Here is a 17068-nt window from a genome sequence, read left to right on the forward strand (position 1 = left end):
AACAAACCCAGAAGAGAAACGTCTTGTTTTAACTTCCAGCTGAATCACAAAAATAATAAAACCCTGGTTTAAAGACTCATTTGAAAAAAGCATAATAATCTGGATAGATTAAAAATATGTGCATTTAATATAGATGCTATTCTCAGTAAAACGTCTCAAAACTTAATAAGCTATTTTTTCTTAAATCTCTGCTTAAGACCTCATTGATCGTGCCTACGGTCATCTCTCTTAACCCCCCNATTCCTCTCTCTCGCTTTCACAGACATAATCATCTCCCTGTCCACTGGTACTGTTCCCACCCCATTAAAAATGACTCTCCGCAGCCTCTTCTCTTACCTCAACCTTCACGGCATTGGCCTTGCCTGGCTCAGATCGTACCTCTCACACCGCCTCCACTTCATCACCACAAACAGTTTCTCCTCTAGCCCCTGCACCATCTTGTGCGGTGTTCCTCAAGGCTCTATCCTTGGTCATCATCCGCAGTCACGGGGTCAACTTCCACATGTATGTGGATGACACCCAACTCTACCTCTCTGCCTCCACCCTTGATTGCAGGACCACTGCTGTGCTGATTGAATGTCTGTCAGACATCAAGTCCTGGATGAGAGCTAACTTTATTCAGTTGAACGTCAACAAGAGAGATTCTCTTAATTGGCTTCCGTCAATGCCTCCACATCTCAGGCGCTGACAGCATCACCATCCATGTTTGCACACTCCACCTTGCTAAGCCAGTACGGAACCTTGGAAGTTTTGTTTGACCCTCAACTATCCTTTCTACCCCGCATCTGCACCATGACCCGCTCTGCCTTCCCCCACTTCCATTGCCCAGCTCTGCCACTGTCTCACACCACAGCCCAGCGAAACCCTCATACACACTTTCATTACATTGAGGCTTGACTATGCAAATTCATTGCTTGTCGGCCTCCGCAACTCCTCCCTCCATAGGCTGCAGATCATTCAGAACTCTGTAGCCCGTGTCCTCTCCCACACCAGGCTCTGTGACCCTATCAACCCATCCTCATCTGACTCCCCTGGCTTCCCATCGCACAGAGGATACAGTGTTCAAGATCCTGGTCCTTACCATGGTCATGCTCCCCTCTACCTCTGTGACCTCCTAACCCCCTACAACCCTGTTCGCTCCCTCTGCTCAGTGGGCTCCGGCCTGCTTCACGTCCCCTGCCTTGCTCGCCCCACTATTGGCGGGTGGGTCTTCTGCCACTCTTCCTCCACACACTGGAACTCCATCACGGGCAGTCCCTTCACCTTGCCCCCTCCCTTGCCTCCTTCAAGACCCATCTCAAGACCCTCCTCTTCGACCATAATTTTGATCTCCCTGCTTCCTCCCCTCCACTCTCCCCAATCCCAAACCCCATCTTGGGTCCGAAACTCGTCTGTCCAGTGCCTTAGGACGTCCTCCCAACGTGAAAGGCGCAATACAAATGTAATTTTGTTATTGTTGTTGCCCTGGGACACTATCCTGTGTGAAGGGTGCTTTACAAGTGCAAAGTGCAGCTGGAATGAATGTCACTAACTAGTCTCACACCCAACACATCAAGCCTTTAAGTCAATTCTATTTTCCAGTTGCTCAGCATCTGCGGAAAGGGTTTTCCCTGCCAGACTATAAGTTCTCCACCACTTAGCAGATTTATTTCAGGATCTTTGTTCTGACCTTCAAATTGCTGAGTGCTCTTGCCTCACCCGTATCTCTGCAATCTCCTCCTCTCCCAACACAGGCATTTGGTGTCTAGGCTAATAGTCCAATGCAGTGGGGGTGCACTGCCTTGGTGGAGATGCTGTCCTTTCGATGAGACATTAAACCAACGTCTAATACTCGTGTTAAGTGGATGTTAAAGATCCCATAGCACTATCGAACAGAGAAGGGAGTTTCTCCTGATGTCCTGCCCAACAAACCCCAAATAAAATCAGTCAATGATTATTTTTGGGTACATTGCTGTGTTCAAATTGGCTGCTGCGTTCACCTACACATTCAGTCACTACACTTTACAGTAAATCCTGGGAAGCACTTTGAGCTGTTGCGACAACATGACATCAAATGCAAGGATTACTATCGTCTTCTCTCCATTCCTTTGGCCCTCAAGTAAAGCCTTCTCTTCTGTGCAGTGACCCCCCCCCTCGGCTGCTCAGTGACACCCCCCCCCTCGGCTGCTCAGTGACACCCCCCCCCCCCCTCGGCTGCTCAGTGACACCCCCCCCCCCCCTCGGCTGCTCAGTGACACCCCCCCCCCCCTCGGCTGCTCAGTGCTGCCCCCCCCCCCTCGGCTGCTCAGTGACACCCCCCCCCTCGGCTGCTCAGTGACACCCCCCCCCCCCCCTCGGCTGCTCAGTGCTGCCCCCCCCCCCCCCAGGCCTCACTGTGGGAGAACAGCGCTCAAGGGCGGGGCTACACGCGGCGTAAACCAACCGGTGATGATAGAAATTTGTGACGTCACTGCGCTGAGCGAGCGCGGGTCGCGATTGGTCGTCGCGGTCAGTCAGTCCACAGTGGGCGAGTTGAGCGGCTTGTGATTGGTCAGTCAGCGGCGGGTCTGTGATTGGTCAGTCAGCGGCGGGTCTGTGATTGGTCAGTCAGCATTGGGGCGTGTGATTGGTCAGGGTGACTGTCAGTCAATCATCGGCGGCGCCTGTGATTGGTCGGGAAGGCTGTCCCAAGGCTCCGGATACAATGTAGCAGTTGGTGGGGGTTCAGTCAGTGAAGCCGCCGAGTGTCTGATCGCCGCTCCGCTCCCGCTATGCCCGCGCTGTCCTGCGATGTCGCCTGGAAGGAGCTGTCAGAGTGGTTCAAAGCCAACTCCGCGCAACTCAACCTGCGCCACTTGTTCCAGTCCGAGCCCGACCGCTTCAGCAAATTCAGGTCAGTGTTCCAGGCGCCGGGGGAGGCCGGGGGGGGGGGGTGGGGGGAGGAGAGGGTGGGAGGGAGAGGGGGGGGAGAGGGTGTGGGGGGGGGGGAGGGGAGGGGTGGGGGGGAGAGGGGGGGGGGAGAGGGTGTGGGGGAGAGGGTGGGGGGGGAGGCCGGGTGGGGTGGAGGGTGTGAGGGAGAGGGTGTGAGGGTGAGGGTGGGGGGGGAGGCGAGGCGGGGGGGGGGGGAGAGGGTGGGGGGGGGGGAGAGGGTGGGGGCGGATTGGCTTCTCTCACTGTCGCCGCTCCTTCCCGCATCTGCACATTTCTCCTGTTGAGGGGTCAGACGATCAGGTGCTGAAGCCGCGCGGAAACACTGCCCTTACACTTACTTCCTTGAGGGGATCAGAGTCTCATTTCAGTTCCTATCCACAGTCTGTGTGCGTGTGGGGGGGTAACATGTGTGGGTGTGGGGGGGTAACATGTGGGTGTGGGGGTAACATGTGTGGGTGTGGGGGGGGTAATGTGTGGGTGGGGGGGGTAATATGTGGGGGTGGAGGGGGTTGTGGTGGTTCATGTGGAATAGATCGCGATCGGAACGTGGCGGATCGAAAGTATAGCAATCAGATAAAAATGTCGGGGGGTAGAGGGGGAAAGGGGAACATTCAAGGTCACAGCCACTCCAGAGCCAATCCATCCCCCCCCCCTCCTCCCCACACCCCCCACACACCCACCATTAGGATGGCTGCAGTATTTGGAAAATATCTTCAATGAACGCAACGATTATCAAAGCAGAAAAAAAACTCCACATGAATGCAAACCATTGAAGCCGATGAGATCGAGAGAGGCGGATGGTTTGTGGTGAGTGATGGTTTGTGGTGAGTGATGGTGCGGTGGTTATGATGGCATTTGAGCTGTGTTGAGGCTACAGCAGTTCTCTCTCTGGTCGCCCCCCCCCCTGTGGCTGTGACTACGTGCAGCCCCGCACAGGCACGTCAACCCGCACAGCTCAGGGCACAGTCACCTCCTATCAGCAGTGGGGGGGGGGGGGGGGAGGGCACTGATTGTAGGTGACCGAGAATGGAAAGGGTTTTTCGGATATTGCTGTATGATTTGCTGTTATGTTTAAAATAATAATGTGGTCACTCAATCCACGAGTGTTTGTGGGACGCTGCTGTGCACAATTGGCTGCTGGGTTTTGCCCACAAAATACACCGACAATATGCTTTACAGTATATTCTGTGAAGCGCTTTGAGACGTCTCGAAGACGTGATAAGGCACTGTATCAAAGGCAAGGATTACTACTATCCATTTGGCAGGTGGGCAGTTATTTTAATGCTGAACTCAATCACTCTCCCGGGCTGTGGCCGGCGCAACAGTGGAATGTAACAGGTGTCGCAACTCCCTTCCTCTTCCTCATAAATCAGCCTGACATTAGCACAAGTCTCTGTCTCCAAACGTGCTCTAATCTACCATAATAATTATTAGCTCCAATCTGTACTTCACTACCATATTCCAGGGTGCGCTTAATAGTATTAAGACAATAAAATAAATTATAATTAATTTGTTGGCCAGGAGACACTCCCTTCTCTTTCAAATGGTATGTTTAACCATGGAATCTTTAACTGTTTGTGGGACATTACTGTGCACAATTGGCTACCTCGTTTTGCACACAAAATACACAATATATCCTGTGAAGCGTTTTAAGATGTCTCAACAACGTGATAAGACACTATATCAAATGCAAGGATTATTATTATTAAGAACGATTCTCCCCAGATTATGGAAAGACGTAAGGCCTCTAAGGGAGACTTTACTATAAATGAAGACATTTCAGGTTTGAGCTTTGTAATTAGCCCACTAATTACGCTGTATGAATCCAAGTTGTTGTTGTACTAATTGAACCCAAATACTGTAATGTGTTCTCTATCAGTGTAATAACAAGGATTTTGCTGTCTCTCATAAATAGATTTTATATTCTGTCTCTTCCCTTCCTGAGCCATCTGACTCCAGGCCTCAAACGTGTATCAGCTTGGCTCAGTCGCTGACATTCCCACCTCTGAGTCAGAAGGTTATGGGTTGAAGCCCTCTGTTGGGACTTTGAGCTCCTCGCCAAGGCTGACACTCTTTTGCAGTGGTGGGGGAATGCTGTGCTGTCCTCTAGATGAGATGTTAAACCTATGTCCCGTCTACTTGTTCAGTTTTGTTTGCCCAGCCAGTTGTCTGACACGTGCGGAAACCCATCACCATGCTTACAAGTATCTAAACCAAATTGAAAATGCCAATATAATGCCCAGAACATTAAAAAGGGACCGAGCCAAGGTGGACTGGAAAGAAAGATTGGCAGGTAAAACAACTAAAGAGTAGTGGGAAGTCTTCAAGGATGAGATAGCTCGGGGACAGAATAAATTCATTCCCACAAAAGGGAAAAGTAGGGCTTCCAAACCTCCATGGATGACGAAGGTAATTGTATCTAGAATGAAGCAGAAAAAGGAGGCGTATGACAAATGTCAAACCCAAGATACAGAAGACAACCAAATAGAATATAGAAAGTGCAGAAGAGGTTTGAAAAAGGAAGTAAGAGCAAAGGCAAAAAGATTATACGAAAAAAGGTTAGCGGGTAACATGAAAGGGAATTCTAAAATATTTTACAAACATATCAAGAAAAAAAGGATAATCAAAGGTAGGGTGGGACCGATTCATGACCAAGGGGGAAATCTTATTGTGGAGGCAGAGGGTATGGCTGATGTACTAAATGAGTACTTTGCATCTGTCTTCACAAAAGAAGTGGATGCACCAAATGCCCCAGTATCGGAGGAGAGGGTGGAGGAAATGGATAGGATAAGTATAAACAGAGAAGTACTGAAAAGGTTGACTGCGCTGAAGGTAGACAAGTCGCCCGGTCCAGACGGGATGCAGCCGAGGTTACTATGGGAGGCACAGGTACAAATAGTGGAGGGTTTGGTAACAATTTTTCAATTTTCGTTGGACATAGGAGTGGTGCCTGAGGACTGGAGAGTGGCCAATGTGACTCCCTGTACAAAAGGGGAAAGAAGGACAAACCTGGGAACTACAGACCAGTGCCTCACATCAGTAGTGGGGAAACTCCTGGAGACTATAATCCGGGACAGAATAAATCTTCACTTAGAAGAATATGGGTTAATAATAGCCAACATGGATTTGTTAAAGGCAAATCTTGTCTAACAAATCTATTAGAATTTTTCGATGAGGTAACGGAGAGGGTGGATAAAGGTAGTGCAGTTGATGTAGTTTATATGGACTTTCAAAAGGCATTTGACAAAGTGCCACATGAAAGACTTGTAAGAAAGATAGAAGCCCATAGTATAAAAGGGACAGTGGCAGTGGATCCCGAACGGGCCGGGAGACAGAAAGCAGAGAGTTGTGGTGGACAGTTGGAATACTGCGCCCAGTTCTGGGCACCACACTATAGGAAGGATGTTAAGGTATTGGAAAGGGTGTAGAGGAGATTTACGAGGATGGGACCAGGAATGAGGGACCTTGATGATGAGGAAAGGCTGGAGAGGTTAGGATTATTCTCATTGGAGCAGAGCAGGTTACGAGGAGACCTAATAGAGGTCTTCTAAATCATGAGGGGATTTGATAGGTTAGAAAGAGAAAAACTGTTCCCACTGGTGTGTGTGTCGGTGACTCGAGGTCACAGATTCAAAATAGTCTCTAAAAGAAGCCGAGGGGAGAAGAAATTTTTTCACGCAGCGAGTTGTTGGAATCTGGAAGGCATCGCCTGGAAGGGTGGTCGAGGCCGATTCGATAACTACTTTTAAAAATGCGGTGGATGGGTATTTGAGGAGGACGGGTTTGCGGGTTATGGTGAAAGGGCCGGGAGTGGGACTGACATTAATTGCTCTATTCAAAGAGCCGCACAAACTCAATGGGCCGAATGGCCTCTTGTTGTGCTATACGATTCTATGATTTCATGGCTGTTTGTGGGACGTTGCAATTTGGCTGCCATGTTCACCTTTTGGACAGAAATTATGTCGGAGACTCCCATCTCCTCTGTTCCCGAGTCTGATTCCAGCACTGAGATCTGATCTGACTGAGTGTGACGGTGGCTGTAATCACCACAGCCGGCAAATCTCACACCAGATTCTGCTCCCAATGCCTGTGGCTCCTCGTGCCTGGTTACAGCGTCAGATCCCTGTTTGGCCTCGTTATCCCCCCCTCCCCCACCACTCTCTCTGTAATCCTCTGCAGCTCTACATCTCTGCCTGCACTCTCCTCTCTGCTCTGCTGCTCAGGCCCGTAATCCATTCTCAAAGGTCAAAGCTTCACCCACCGCATCCTGGCCTTCACGTACCGCCCCAGCCCCAGCTCTGTAAAAGCAGTCCAGCTCTCACAGCAAGGAGGGAAGGAATTTAGGAGCACAGTGGGTGGGCGGCAGAGAAGATAAAAAGGATGTCTAACCACGTTTTGTTTTGTAACCTGAGTGTTTCCAAATCAACCTGAAAAACTGCTTATTAAAACAAATGTTGTGACATTGCTGTATGATGTCTGTTGAGATACAGCTTTACACTGTTTGTGGTAAAGTAACCACGGGTTCCGTCTGGCACTGCCCGCCCCAGGAACATTATTCTGTTACAAACACATCCTTTTTTTTAATGGAATTGAGATTACACAATGATGTCTCCTTTTAACAGGTCTCCAAATTCACAAGATAATAATAATTAATAACAAGTCTCATTTCATCAACATGTCTCATAGCACTTCACAGTATATACTGTACAATGGAGTGACTATGTATCTTGTAAGGAAACGTGGCAGCCAATTTGCACATTCGCAATGACCACAAACAGCCATGAAGTGAATGACAAATTTTATCTGGGGGGTTGTCAGCCAAGACATTGGGAGAGAGAAACTCCCTTCTCTTTTCCAATACTGCCATGAGATCGTTAACATCACCTAAAATAAATAGAACATCTGTTTAACGTCTCATCTGTAGGACAACATCTCTGACCATAGGGCTCTGGGAATGTCAGTCTGCATTATATGAGCGCCTTGGCACGTCCTCCAGATGTGAAAGGCGCTATATAAATGTAATCTTCTTGTTATGAGCTCAAAATCCCTGTGTGAGACTTGAACCTGCAGCCTTTTGACTCGGGTAAGAGTGCTACCAACTGAGCCAGGCCTCGTCACTCACTATATTGTCGCGTGAGTGGGGAGTATTGTGTAGCCATGTGTCCATGCGGGTGGGGTGGGTCTGCACTGGTACTGTTTGTGTGTAGCTTTGGATGCTGATACAGATTAGGCATTGAGTTTCCCACCAAGAGCTCACTGTTTGTGGAGGTTTACCTCAGGTATTTTGATGAAAGCACTGAGTGTATGCGCATGTGCAGAAGTGTCTTCTTTATTACCTTTCAGGAGAAAGCAGGAGGGGCCGGGTCACTCCGCCCTTCAGTGTTGCGTGACCGTGGCACACAGTGGCAGGAATTTAACAATCAGGAACTAGCTGTCAGTATCTCATCACCGCGAGTAACTATCCACAGGCCTGAGTTACAGGGTGTCAGTCAGTGCCACTCACCCACTCTCAGCCATTAATATACGGATTGATGAAAACTCAGCTCTGCGCTACTCTCGCTCTGCGCTACTTTCTCCCTCACTCTGTGCCTCTCTGCTTGCAGCCTGATCCTGAAGACAGAGGATGGAGACATCCTACTGGATTATTCCAAGAACCTGGTCACTAAGGACGTGATGCATATGCTGGTGGAGATGGTCAGTCACTGCTCAGCTCCTGGTCACTCACTAACACAGCCAGTCACTCACTCGCTAACCTCCCCCACTCACATACACAACACCCCCAACCCGCTCACACCCACCCAGCACCCCACACACACCACACTCACACAGCACCCCCTCAAACACACCATCCCCACCCACCCCCACAGCCGCTGAGCTCTGGATGTTCTGACACTTGTTGCTGTGGTTTGTTAAAGGCCAAGGCCCGGGGTGTGGAGAAAGCCAGAAACGCCATGTTCAGTGGGGAGAAGATCAACTTCACAGAGGTGAGAGGTGTAGAGCGAGCCTGACCCTAACCCTCACCCTACTCTCCACTGGGTGGGGGGGGGGGGATCTCATTCAGAGGGATTGGGACTCTTCCTGTGGGAATCTCAGTCCTGTGGGTGTGTGTGTGAGTGAATCTGGTGTAAGATGAGCTGGTGTGAGCTGCTGGTGTGTGAGGAGCAGGGCTGCTGGTATCAGTTACCTACTTCCTGTGGCCGATTGTGGAGGAAATGTGTGGGCCCCAGGGCAGCCCTCAGCTGGGGATGAGGGGGGGTAAGGAGGGAGCTGGGTGTGGATAGGAATGTAACTGATGAGCATTTGCCTCCCACAGAATCGAGCCGTGCTGCACATTGCACTGAGGAATCGCTCCAACAAACCCATCATGTTTGAAGGGAAGGATGTGACCCCCGAGGTCAACAAAGTCCTGGACAAGATGAAAGCTTTCTGTGAGGTCAGGCCTGGAGTATTCGCTTCCCCTCACCACCCCCCCCAACATACACACTGGTCACTCCAACCACCCTCAACCCCCTCGCGCTCGTGCCCTTGTCCCACAGCCCCTGCTCCCACCCCCTGCTGCCTGCGCTCCCCAAGCCCCCGTCCTCTGTGGTAACGGGGTCTGTGTGTTGTTTGCAGAGGGTCCGGGGCGGTGAATGGAAAGGATTCACTGGCAAAACCATCACTGACGTGGTCAACATAGGCATCGGCGGCTCCGACCTGGTACAGACACCCGTCTCCACACCCACTCTCTATCTATCTCTCATAAGCTGTCTCTCTCACACACAGTCTCTCTCTATTTCACACACACTGTCTCTCTATCTCACACACACTATCTCTCACAATCTTTCTCTCACGCACACACTCTCTCTCTCAAATCCTCTCTCTTTCTGTGCCCAGGGACCACTGATGGTGACGGAAGCGCTGAAGCCTTACTCTAAGGGTGGGCCGCGGGCCTGGTTTGTGTCTAACATTGATGGGACACACATGGCCAAGACGCTGGCCGAGCTGCACCCCGAGACCACCCTCTTCATCATCGCCTCCAAGGTGGGGCCACACCTCGACAGCCCAGACTGGCTGAGGGTCGGGAAGAGGGAGGGAGTCAGACTTGGTGGGGTGGAGGAGGATCAGGGTGAAGATGGGTGGGTATCCGGGGAGGGGAGGGAGAGAAGGGGTTGGTGATGGCATATTCTGACTGACTTTTCTCTCTCAGACGTTCACCACTCAGGAGACCATCACCAACGCTGAGTCGGCCAAGGAATGGTTCCTGGTGACTGCGAAGGATGTGAGTGAGGTTCCCTCTATGCCGGGGGCAGCTACAGCTACAAAGCTCATCGTTTTGTGTGGGGTGGGGGGCACAATGCACGGACTGTGAGACTCGCTGGCAGTAGCCAGTGTTGGGAGTAGGGGGATTTGTTATGCCGGTAAATCTGAAGCCAGGGGGGAGGGGAGGAGCCAGCGATGGAATCAGCTGGAGAGGGTTTGGGGGAAGGGGAGGTTTGTGCCCACATTAACTCTTCTCTGCTTTCCCCCCCACAGTCCGCTCATGTGGCAAAGCACTTTGTGGCCCTGTCCACCAATGCGGTAAGTCCTAGCCCCAGGGAATTGTGTTTGAGTGTAAGAGAGTGTGTGTGTAGCTCAGCCCCTGTGTGTAACTGTCTCTCACCCACTTTCTCTCTCTCTCTCACACAGACGAAGGTGGCTGCCTTTGGGATCGACCCTAATAACATGTTTGAGTTCTGGGATGTAAGTGTGTGTGTCGCTGGCGATAACCAGCTGCTATCAGTTTGCTGCCGGCGCTATTTACAGCCCTGATCTTTCAGCAAAGGTCAGAGTGTCTGCTGAAAGGTTACAGTCATACTCAGGTCTGACTCTGGGGATGACATCAGTGGGGGTGGGGGGAGAGCAGTGTGTGAAGGGGTAACAGGGAAGGGGGCTATATGTGAGGGGGTTTGGATGTGTTCGGGGTGGAGGGGGGGTCAGTGTATTTAAGCACTTTCTCTCTCTGCAGTGGGTTGGTGGTCGCTATTCTCTCTGGTCGGCTATTGGTCTATCCATCGCACTGCACATAGGTACGTACCAACAGTGTTAAGAGGGGTGGGGGGGGGTCAGGCTGGGTTGGTGGTGGTGGTCAGGCTGGGTTGGTGGGGGGAGGTCAGGTTGGGTTGGTGGGGGAGGTCAGGCTGGGTTGGTGGTGGTGGTCAGGTTGGGTTGGTGGGGGAGGTCAGGCTGGGTTGGTGGTGGTGGTGGTCAGGTTGGGTTGGTGGGGGGAGTTAGGCTGGGTTGGTGGTGGTGGTGGTCAGGTTGGGTTGGTGGGGGGAGTCAGGCTGGGTTGAGGGGGTTAAGGGAACGGGACCCTGGGTGGAGCCAGTGTCTAACGGTATTTTTTCGCTGCAGGATTCGAAAACTTTGAGCAGCTGCTGAAGGGAGCTCACTGGATGGTAAGCTCACAGCGACGAGGGCGGGTGATGGGGGTGGGGGGATATGGGTTATGGAGGCAGGGGTTGATGGAGGGGGCCGGGGTGGTGGGCGGATACGGGGGGTTGGGCTGATGGGGGGGCTCTCAGTGTGACTAACCCCCTATGTTACAGGATAACCACTTTCACTCGGAGCCGCTGGAGAGGAACGGGCCGGCACTGCTCGCTCTGCTCGGCATCTGGTACATTAACTTCTACAAAGCGGATACTCAGGCGCTGCTGCCCTACGACCAGTACATGCACCGCTTCGCAGCGTACTTCCAACAGGTACTCGCTCAATCCGGGGGGAGGGGTGTGGCAGGGTGTCAGCATGTGAGTGCCGTGGGGGACGTGAGAGTGTCGGAAGGGGAGGGTTGTGTGCAAGTATTGTGGGGAGGCGGCTTTGGGAGGGGTTGAATAATATTCTGTGAGTGAATTAAATACTTGGTTTCCACCCCGTTATTTACATGTGGAACGGAGACAGACAGCTGCTGTAATGTTACTTTTAACACAAGCTGCTAATGAAATGATCTCTGTCCCTCATTCCTTTCTCTCCCCACCCCCCCCAACTCGCGCGCTCTCCCCCCAAACTCGCGCTCTCTCCTACCTCCACACTCAAGCTCTCTTTCCCCCCCACTCACTCTTTCCCTAATCTCACTCTCTTCCCCCCTTGCAGGGAGACATGGAATCCAACGGGAAGTGCATTACCAAACAGGGCTCTCGGGTGACGTATAAGACGGGCCCCATCGTGTGGGGGGAGCCGGGTACCAACGGGCAGCATGCATTCTACCAGCTCATCCACCAGGGTGAGAGCAGGGGCAGGGAACAGGGTGATTGGTGGAGGGGGGGAGGGCGTAGCTCTTAAACCTCAGTCAGGCGGGGCCGGACGGTCAGTAACACAGTGCAAAAATCTCCTTTTTCTAGGAACCCGAATGATCCCGGCCGACTTCTTGATCCCTGTCCAGACCCAGAATCCCATCCGGAATGGCCTGCACCACAAGGTACTGAATTGGCAATGCCTCCCCACATCTCTCCCCTCCACGGCGCAGGGTGTGAATGGCCAGTGTTCAGTCGATGAGGACTGACACTGACTCGGGGCCAGTAACAAACAGTGTCTGTAGAGAGCTGGGCAAATCCATTTTGACAGTGTCCCCTCCACACACAGTTACTTTACCCCAGGACACTCAACAACAACAATTTGCATCCTTTGCCACCCTTCCCAGGGCAGTGCTTGATGGTGAATAAGGAAATCAATGTCTCCCCCTGCTGGTGGCCTGTGGCATCGCATGTAATTTTTGCCTCAATGAAGAACTTGCTTTTTTGTCACCTTTTGACCAATTTATCCAGGGATGATGTGTTGGCCAGGACGCCGGGAGACTCTTCTCTTTTGCAGTGGGAGCTGCTGTCTGACTCTGTCTCCTTTCTCAGATCCTCACAGCTAATTTCCTGGCTCAGACGGAAGCCCTGATGAAGGGGAAAACCGAGGATGAGGCGCGGGCGGAGCTGGAAGCCTCTGGGATGAGTGGGGAAAAATTGAAGCAGATCACTCCTCACAAGGTGAGGTACAGACAGACATCATCCTCTTCTGCTGCGTTTTGACACAATCTTATCAAATCAGCCTCGGTGTGTTTCACAAGCAGAACAACCAATTTTACCCGGGGGATTATCAGCCAGGACACAGGGACAAACTCCCATTGTTTTTCCAATAGTATCACGCGATTTTAGCATCTACCTGAAGGGCAGTTAATGTTTCATTCAAAGGATGGCGCCTCCCGACAATTTAGTGCTTCCCCCAGCACTGCACTGGAGCACCAGCCTAGATTGAAATCGGAGTCCCGAACTTGTTCTCTCTCACACATTCTCTCCCTCTCTGTGAAGGTGTTTGAGGGAAACCGACCCACCAACTCCATTGTCTTCAAGAAGTTGACCCCGTACACGCTGGGAGCACTGATTGGTGAGTGTGAGTTGGGTGATTAGGGATTGTTTGTCTCTGATTCTCTTGCTGGGATGGGGAGGGAAGGGGGGATGATGGGGAGGGAGGTGGGGCTGTTTTCTCTCCCCCACTTACTGGAATGTAACTGGAACCTCATCTCCACAGCTCTGTATGAACACAAGATCTTTGTGCAGGGAGTGATCTGGGACATCAACAGCTATGATCAGTGGGGGTAAGTGCTGACCGGGGGGGGCAGCGAATAGGGTCTGGCTGACCGGGGAAGAGAGTCAGGGTGGCTCACTGCGGTGGTGGGTACGGTGGGGGTGGAGGCTGGCTGAGGAAGTGGGGTGACCGAGAAGAGGATGGGGTCGGGGGGAGGGGCAGACTGTAGTAACTGTGTTCTGTGTTGGCTGCAGTGTGGAACTTGGCAAACAGCTGGCAAAAGCGATTGAGCCGGAACTGGCGACTGCTGACCCCGTCACATCACACGACAGCTCCACCAATGGGCTGATCAACTTCATCAAACAACACCGGGCCTGACCTGGTCCTGGCCGGTCTCACCCCAGCTCGAGCACGGATCCTGCTCCTGCGCTCACACACGTGTTGTAATTAGTTGTCTGTAGTCTCCTCCCTCCCCCCCACCGGGGGCCACTGTGTGCGTCTGGTGTCAGTATAAACGGAGGCTTGAAGCGAGCAGCACACACTAGCGCCCGCACTCAGGTCACCGCCTCACGGTTAGAATGTGGTTTCACAGCTATGAGCAGCTTCAAATAAACCTGCAGCAGAACGTAATGTAACTGCCGGCTCTGTTTCCTTTCTGTCACCCCCCACACACTCTCCTATCCCCACCCCTCCTCCCCTACAGAACACCCACCACCTTGCAACCCCCCCCTCTCCTCACCCTGCCCTTCCTGTCACACACAGGCTCTGTCTATTAACTACAAAAGGTTTTTATTGAAAAAGATTATAGAATGTCTGGGTTAAACGTCACGGTAACATTTACAAGTTTAATAATTTAGGTGATGATCGTCTCGGCTTTTATTATTATTATTAAGATAAATAAAAATCTAACTAGTCTCCCGCTCGGCAAACCAACCAACCAACCGCCGAGCCAGTGAACCGGCACCAGGACCGGGAGTACTTCGGTAAGTGCCGTCACCCCGCGCCCCCCCCCCGTCACCCCCCCCCGTCACTCCCCCCGTCACCCCCCCCCGTCACTCCCCGTCACCCCCCCCCGTCACCCCCCCCGTCACTCCCCCCCCCGTCACACCCCCCCCGTCACTCCCCCCCCCCCCCCGTCACTCCGCGCCCCCCGTCACGCACCCCCCGCGCCCCCCCCGTCACCCCCCCCCCGTCACCCCCCATGTCACTCCCCCCGTCACCCCCCCCCGTCACCCGCACCCCCCGCACCCCCGTCACTCCCCCCCCGTCACCCCCCGTCACCCGTCACCCGCCCCCCCCCCGTCACCCCCCCCGTACTCCCCCCCGTCACCCCGCCCCCCCCGTCACCCCCGCCCGTCACTCCCCCCGTCACACCCCCCCGTCACTCCCGTCACTCCCCCCCGTCACTCCGCCCCCACCCCCGTCACTCCGCCCCCCGTCACTGCGCGCCCCCGTCACTCCGCGCGCCCCCCGTCACTCCGCGCGCCCCCCCCGTCACTCCGCCCCCCGGTCACTCCGCGCCCCCCCGTCGTCACCCCCCCCCGTCACTCCGCGACCCCCCGTACCTCCGCGCCCCCCCCTCCCCGATGCCGGGGCCCGTCACTGGGGGCAGGGAATCCTCCCCTGTTAACCCCGCAGCCAGAGCCCTAACGGGTGGGATGGTGGAGCTGATATGGAGCGAGAAAGCTCATCAGACAACGCTCTCTCTCCCTCTCTCTCTCTCTCGATGGCAAGTGATGTGGTTTTGTCAGGTTAGGCTCCAGCGGTCACCGCTAGAGCCCCCCCTGGGCTCCCCCAGGGCCCCCCCCCAGGGCCCCCCCAGCCTTGGCACTAGCCAACCTGCGGCTGATACTTTCCGGGATGCGGTGTGTGGGCTATTCCAGCAATCCGGCGGATTTCCATGTGTCGGTGGATGTATGGAATTCTCAGCTTGGTTTGGAGACTCTAAGTGATGGGTTTCCGCTCGGTCAGACCTTCACTGAGCCACGGGCTGACTGCCTCCTGAGCTGTAATGTTGGAGGATTCCATCCCAAAACTTCACACAAACCGAGTCAGTCCAGTTTCTTTGTGACGATGCGGTGGTTCGGAGTGTGAGTGTGGTCGATGGTGTGGGGGGAGTTGATCTCTTGGGCTCAGTGCTACAACATGAAGATACAATCCCTGACCATCTGTAGTTTAGTCTTCACTGTGAAGACTTGAATGTCTTCACCAACTCTGTGAGGAGCAGGAGTTTAGGCTCCCAGATTTGATGGGTCTGGTTGATGTGTTACTGGTCTCGGCTGAGGTTACCAGGGAGGGGGGATTGGACAGGACTCCTCTCCTCATCACTATCCAGACCCCCCCCACACACACACATATACACACAGGTCAATTTCGTTGGTCATTAGCTTCATGGCTGTTTGTGGGACATTGCAGTGCACAAATTTGCTGCTGTGTTCGCCTTACAAAATGCAGTCACTACACTGTAAAGTAAAGGTCACGGCAGCCAATTGCACACAGCAGTGTCCCACAAAGTGACGTAGATCGAGTGACCCAGTTTTTAGGGGGGGGTGGGGGAGATCATGGTCTAACTAATCATTTATACAAGTTGAGCATCATCTATTTGTTTATATTCTCTGCCCCTATTTCTAAACACTCAGATCTGATTAACTTTCTTCACACCCATCTTCATGCCTTTAATGGTGTATTATGCTAACGTTTGGTCTGTCTGCTCTGCTTTTACATGTTTACTATTTCACATATACGTTACATGCTCACTCTGTTCTTCCCTATAAATTAACTTTTTGCGTTAAAATTCATCCATCATCTTACTCCTTTCTATGTCTGTGACCTGCTCACGCTATATCAAGCTGTCCTCTCCCTCCGCTCAGCAGGTTCCGGACAGCTCCATGTGCTCGGCCCACCCCACCATCAGCGGTCGGGCCTTCAGCCTCTATGCCCCACTCTTTGCAACACTATCCCAACAGTCCCGCTCGCTCGCTCCCTCACCTCCTTCAAGGCACATCTCAAGACCCTCCTCTTTGACTGTGCCTTCAGCCTCCCTGCTACCCTCCACCCCTCCTGTTCCCAATCCCCAGCCCAGGTCCAAATCCCTGATGCCTTGGGAAGTCCTCCCAACATGAAAGGCGCTATGTATATATAATTTGTTGTTGCTGATCTACCGATCTGTCTGTGTCCTCCTGAAGTTCTCACAAGCTTGTTGCTTTTTTTTTAGCTAATTTCCTTATTTTTGAAACTTGTGCCCCTTTATTACCAGAATCAAAATCATTGATATAAATACAGGTCCTAACCTTGAGGGAACCACTGTTTACATCTCTCCAGTCTGAGGAACAAGTACATCTCCCACTCTCTGATTCTTTTCCTTTAACCAATTCTTTATCTTCGCTGGCGCCTCTCCCATTAACACCTCGCACTTAATATTTTTTACCTTGCCTTTTATGTGGCACCTTATTCAAGTCTTCTGAAAATCTTTACTTCCACATCTTCATGTGGGGCTTCAACCGAGCACTCCTGACTCAGAGGCGGGAGCACATCACTTTATTCTCTTGGTTATTTCATCAAAGAATTCTGTTAGATTTGTCAAACAAGATCAGCTTTTAATAATAACAATGATAATCCTTGCATTTGATAA

General features: G+C 52.5%; 1 protein-coding gene across 1 annotated transcript; it reads left to right on the forward strand.

The window, feature by feature from the left end:
• The first annotated feature begins 2627 nt into the window (after positions 1-2627).
• On the forward strand, positions 2628-14072 carry LOC103188064 (glucose-6-phosphate isomerase). The gene is made up of 18 exons (XM_042340265.1): positions 2628-2872; positions 8514-8604; positions 8826-8894; positions 9224-9343; positions 9526-9609; positions 9787-9933; positions 10100-10171; positions 10426-10470; positions 10579-10632; positions 10898-10958; positions 11284-11327; positions 11478-11630; positions 12019-12148; positions 12267-12343; positions 12771-12899; positions 13221-13296; positions 13441-13507; positions 13692-14072. The coding sequence occupies exons 1-18, from the start codon at positions 2751-2753 to the stop codon at positions 13813-13815; spliced, it is 1665 nt and encodes a 554-aa protein (XP_042196199.1). The 5' UTR covers positions 2628-2750; the 3' UTR covers positions 13816-14072.
• The last annotated feature ends 2996 nt before the right edge of the window (positions 14073-17068 follow it).

This window comes from Callorhinchus milii, unplaced genomic scaffold (assembly GCF_018977255.1).
Source record: "Callorhinchus milii isolate IMCB2004 unplaced genomic scaffold, IMCB_Cmil_1.0 Scaffold14, whole genome shotgun sequence".
Taxonomy (NCBI): Eukaryota; Metazoa; Chordata; class Chondrichthyes; order Chimaeriformes; family Callorhinchidae; genus Callorhinchus; species Callorhinchus milii.

Coding starts and splice junctions, on each gene's coding strand:
- LOC103188064 (XM_042340265.1), top strand. CDS start 2,751: ATGCCCGCGCTGTCCTGCGATGTCGCCTGGAAGGAGCTGTCAGAGTGG. Junction 9,344..9,525: donor AGATGAAAGCTTTCTGTGAG/GTCAGGCCTGGA, acceptor TGTTGTTTGCAG/AGGGTCCGGGGCGGTGAATG. Junction 12,900..13,220: donor AGCAGATCACTCCTCACAAG/GTGAGGTACAGA, acceptor CTCTCTGTGAAG/GTGTTTGAGGGAAACCGACC.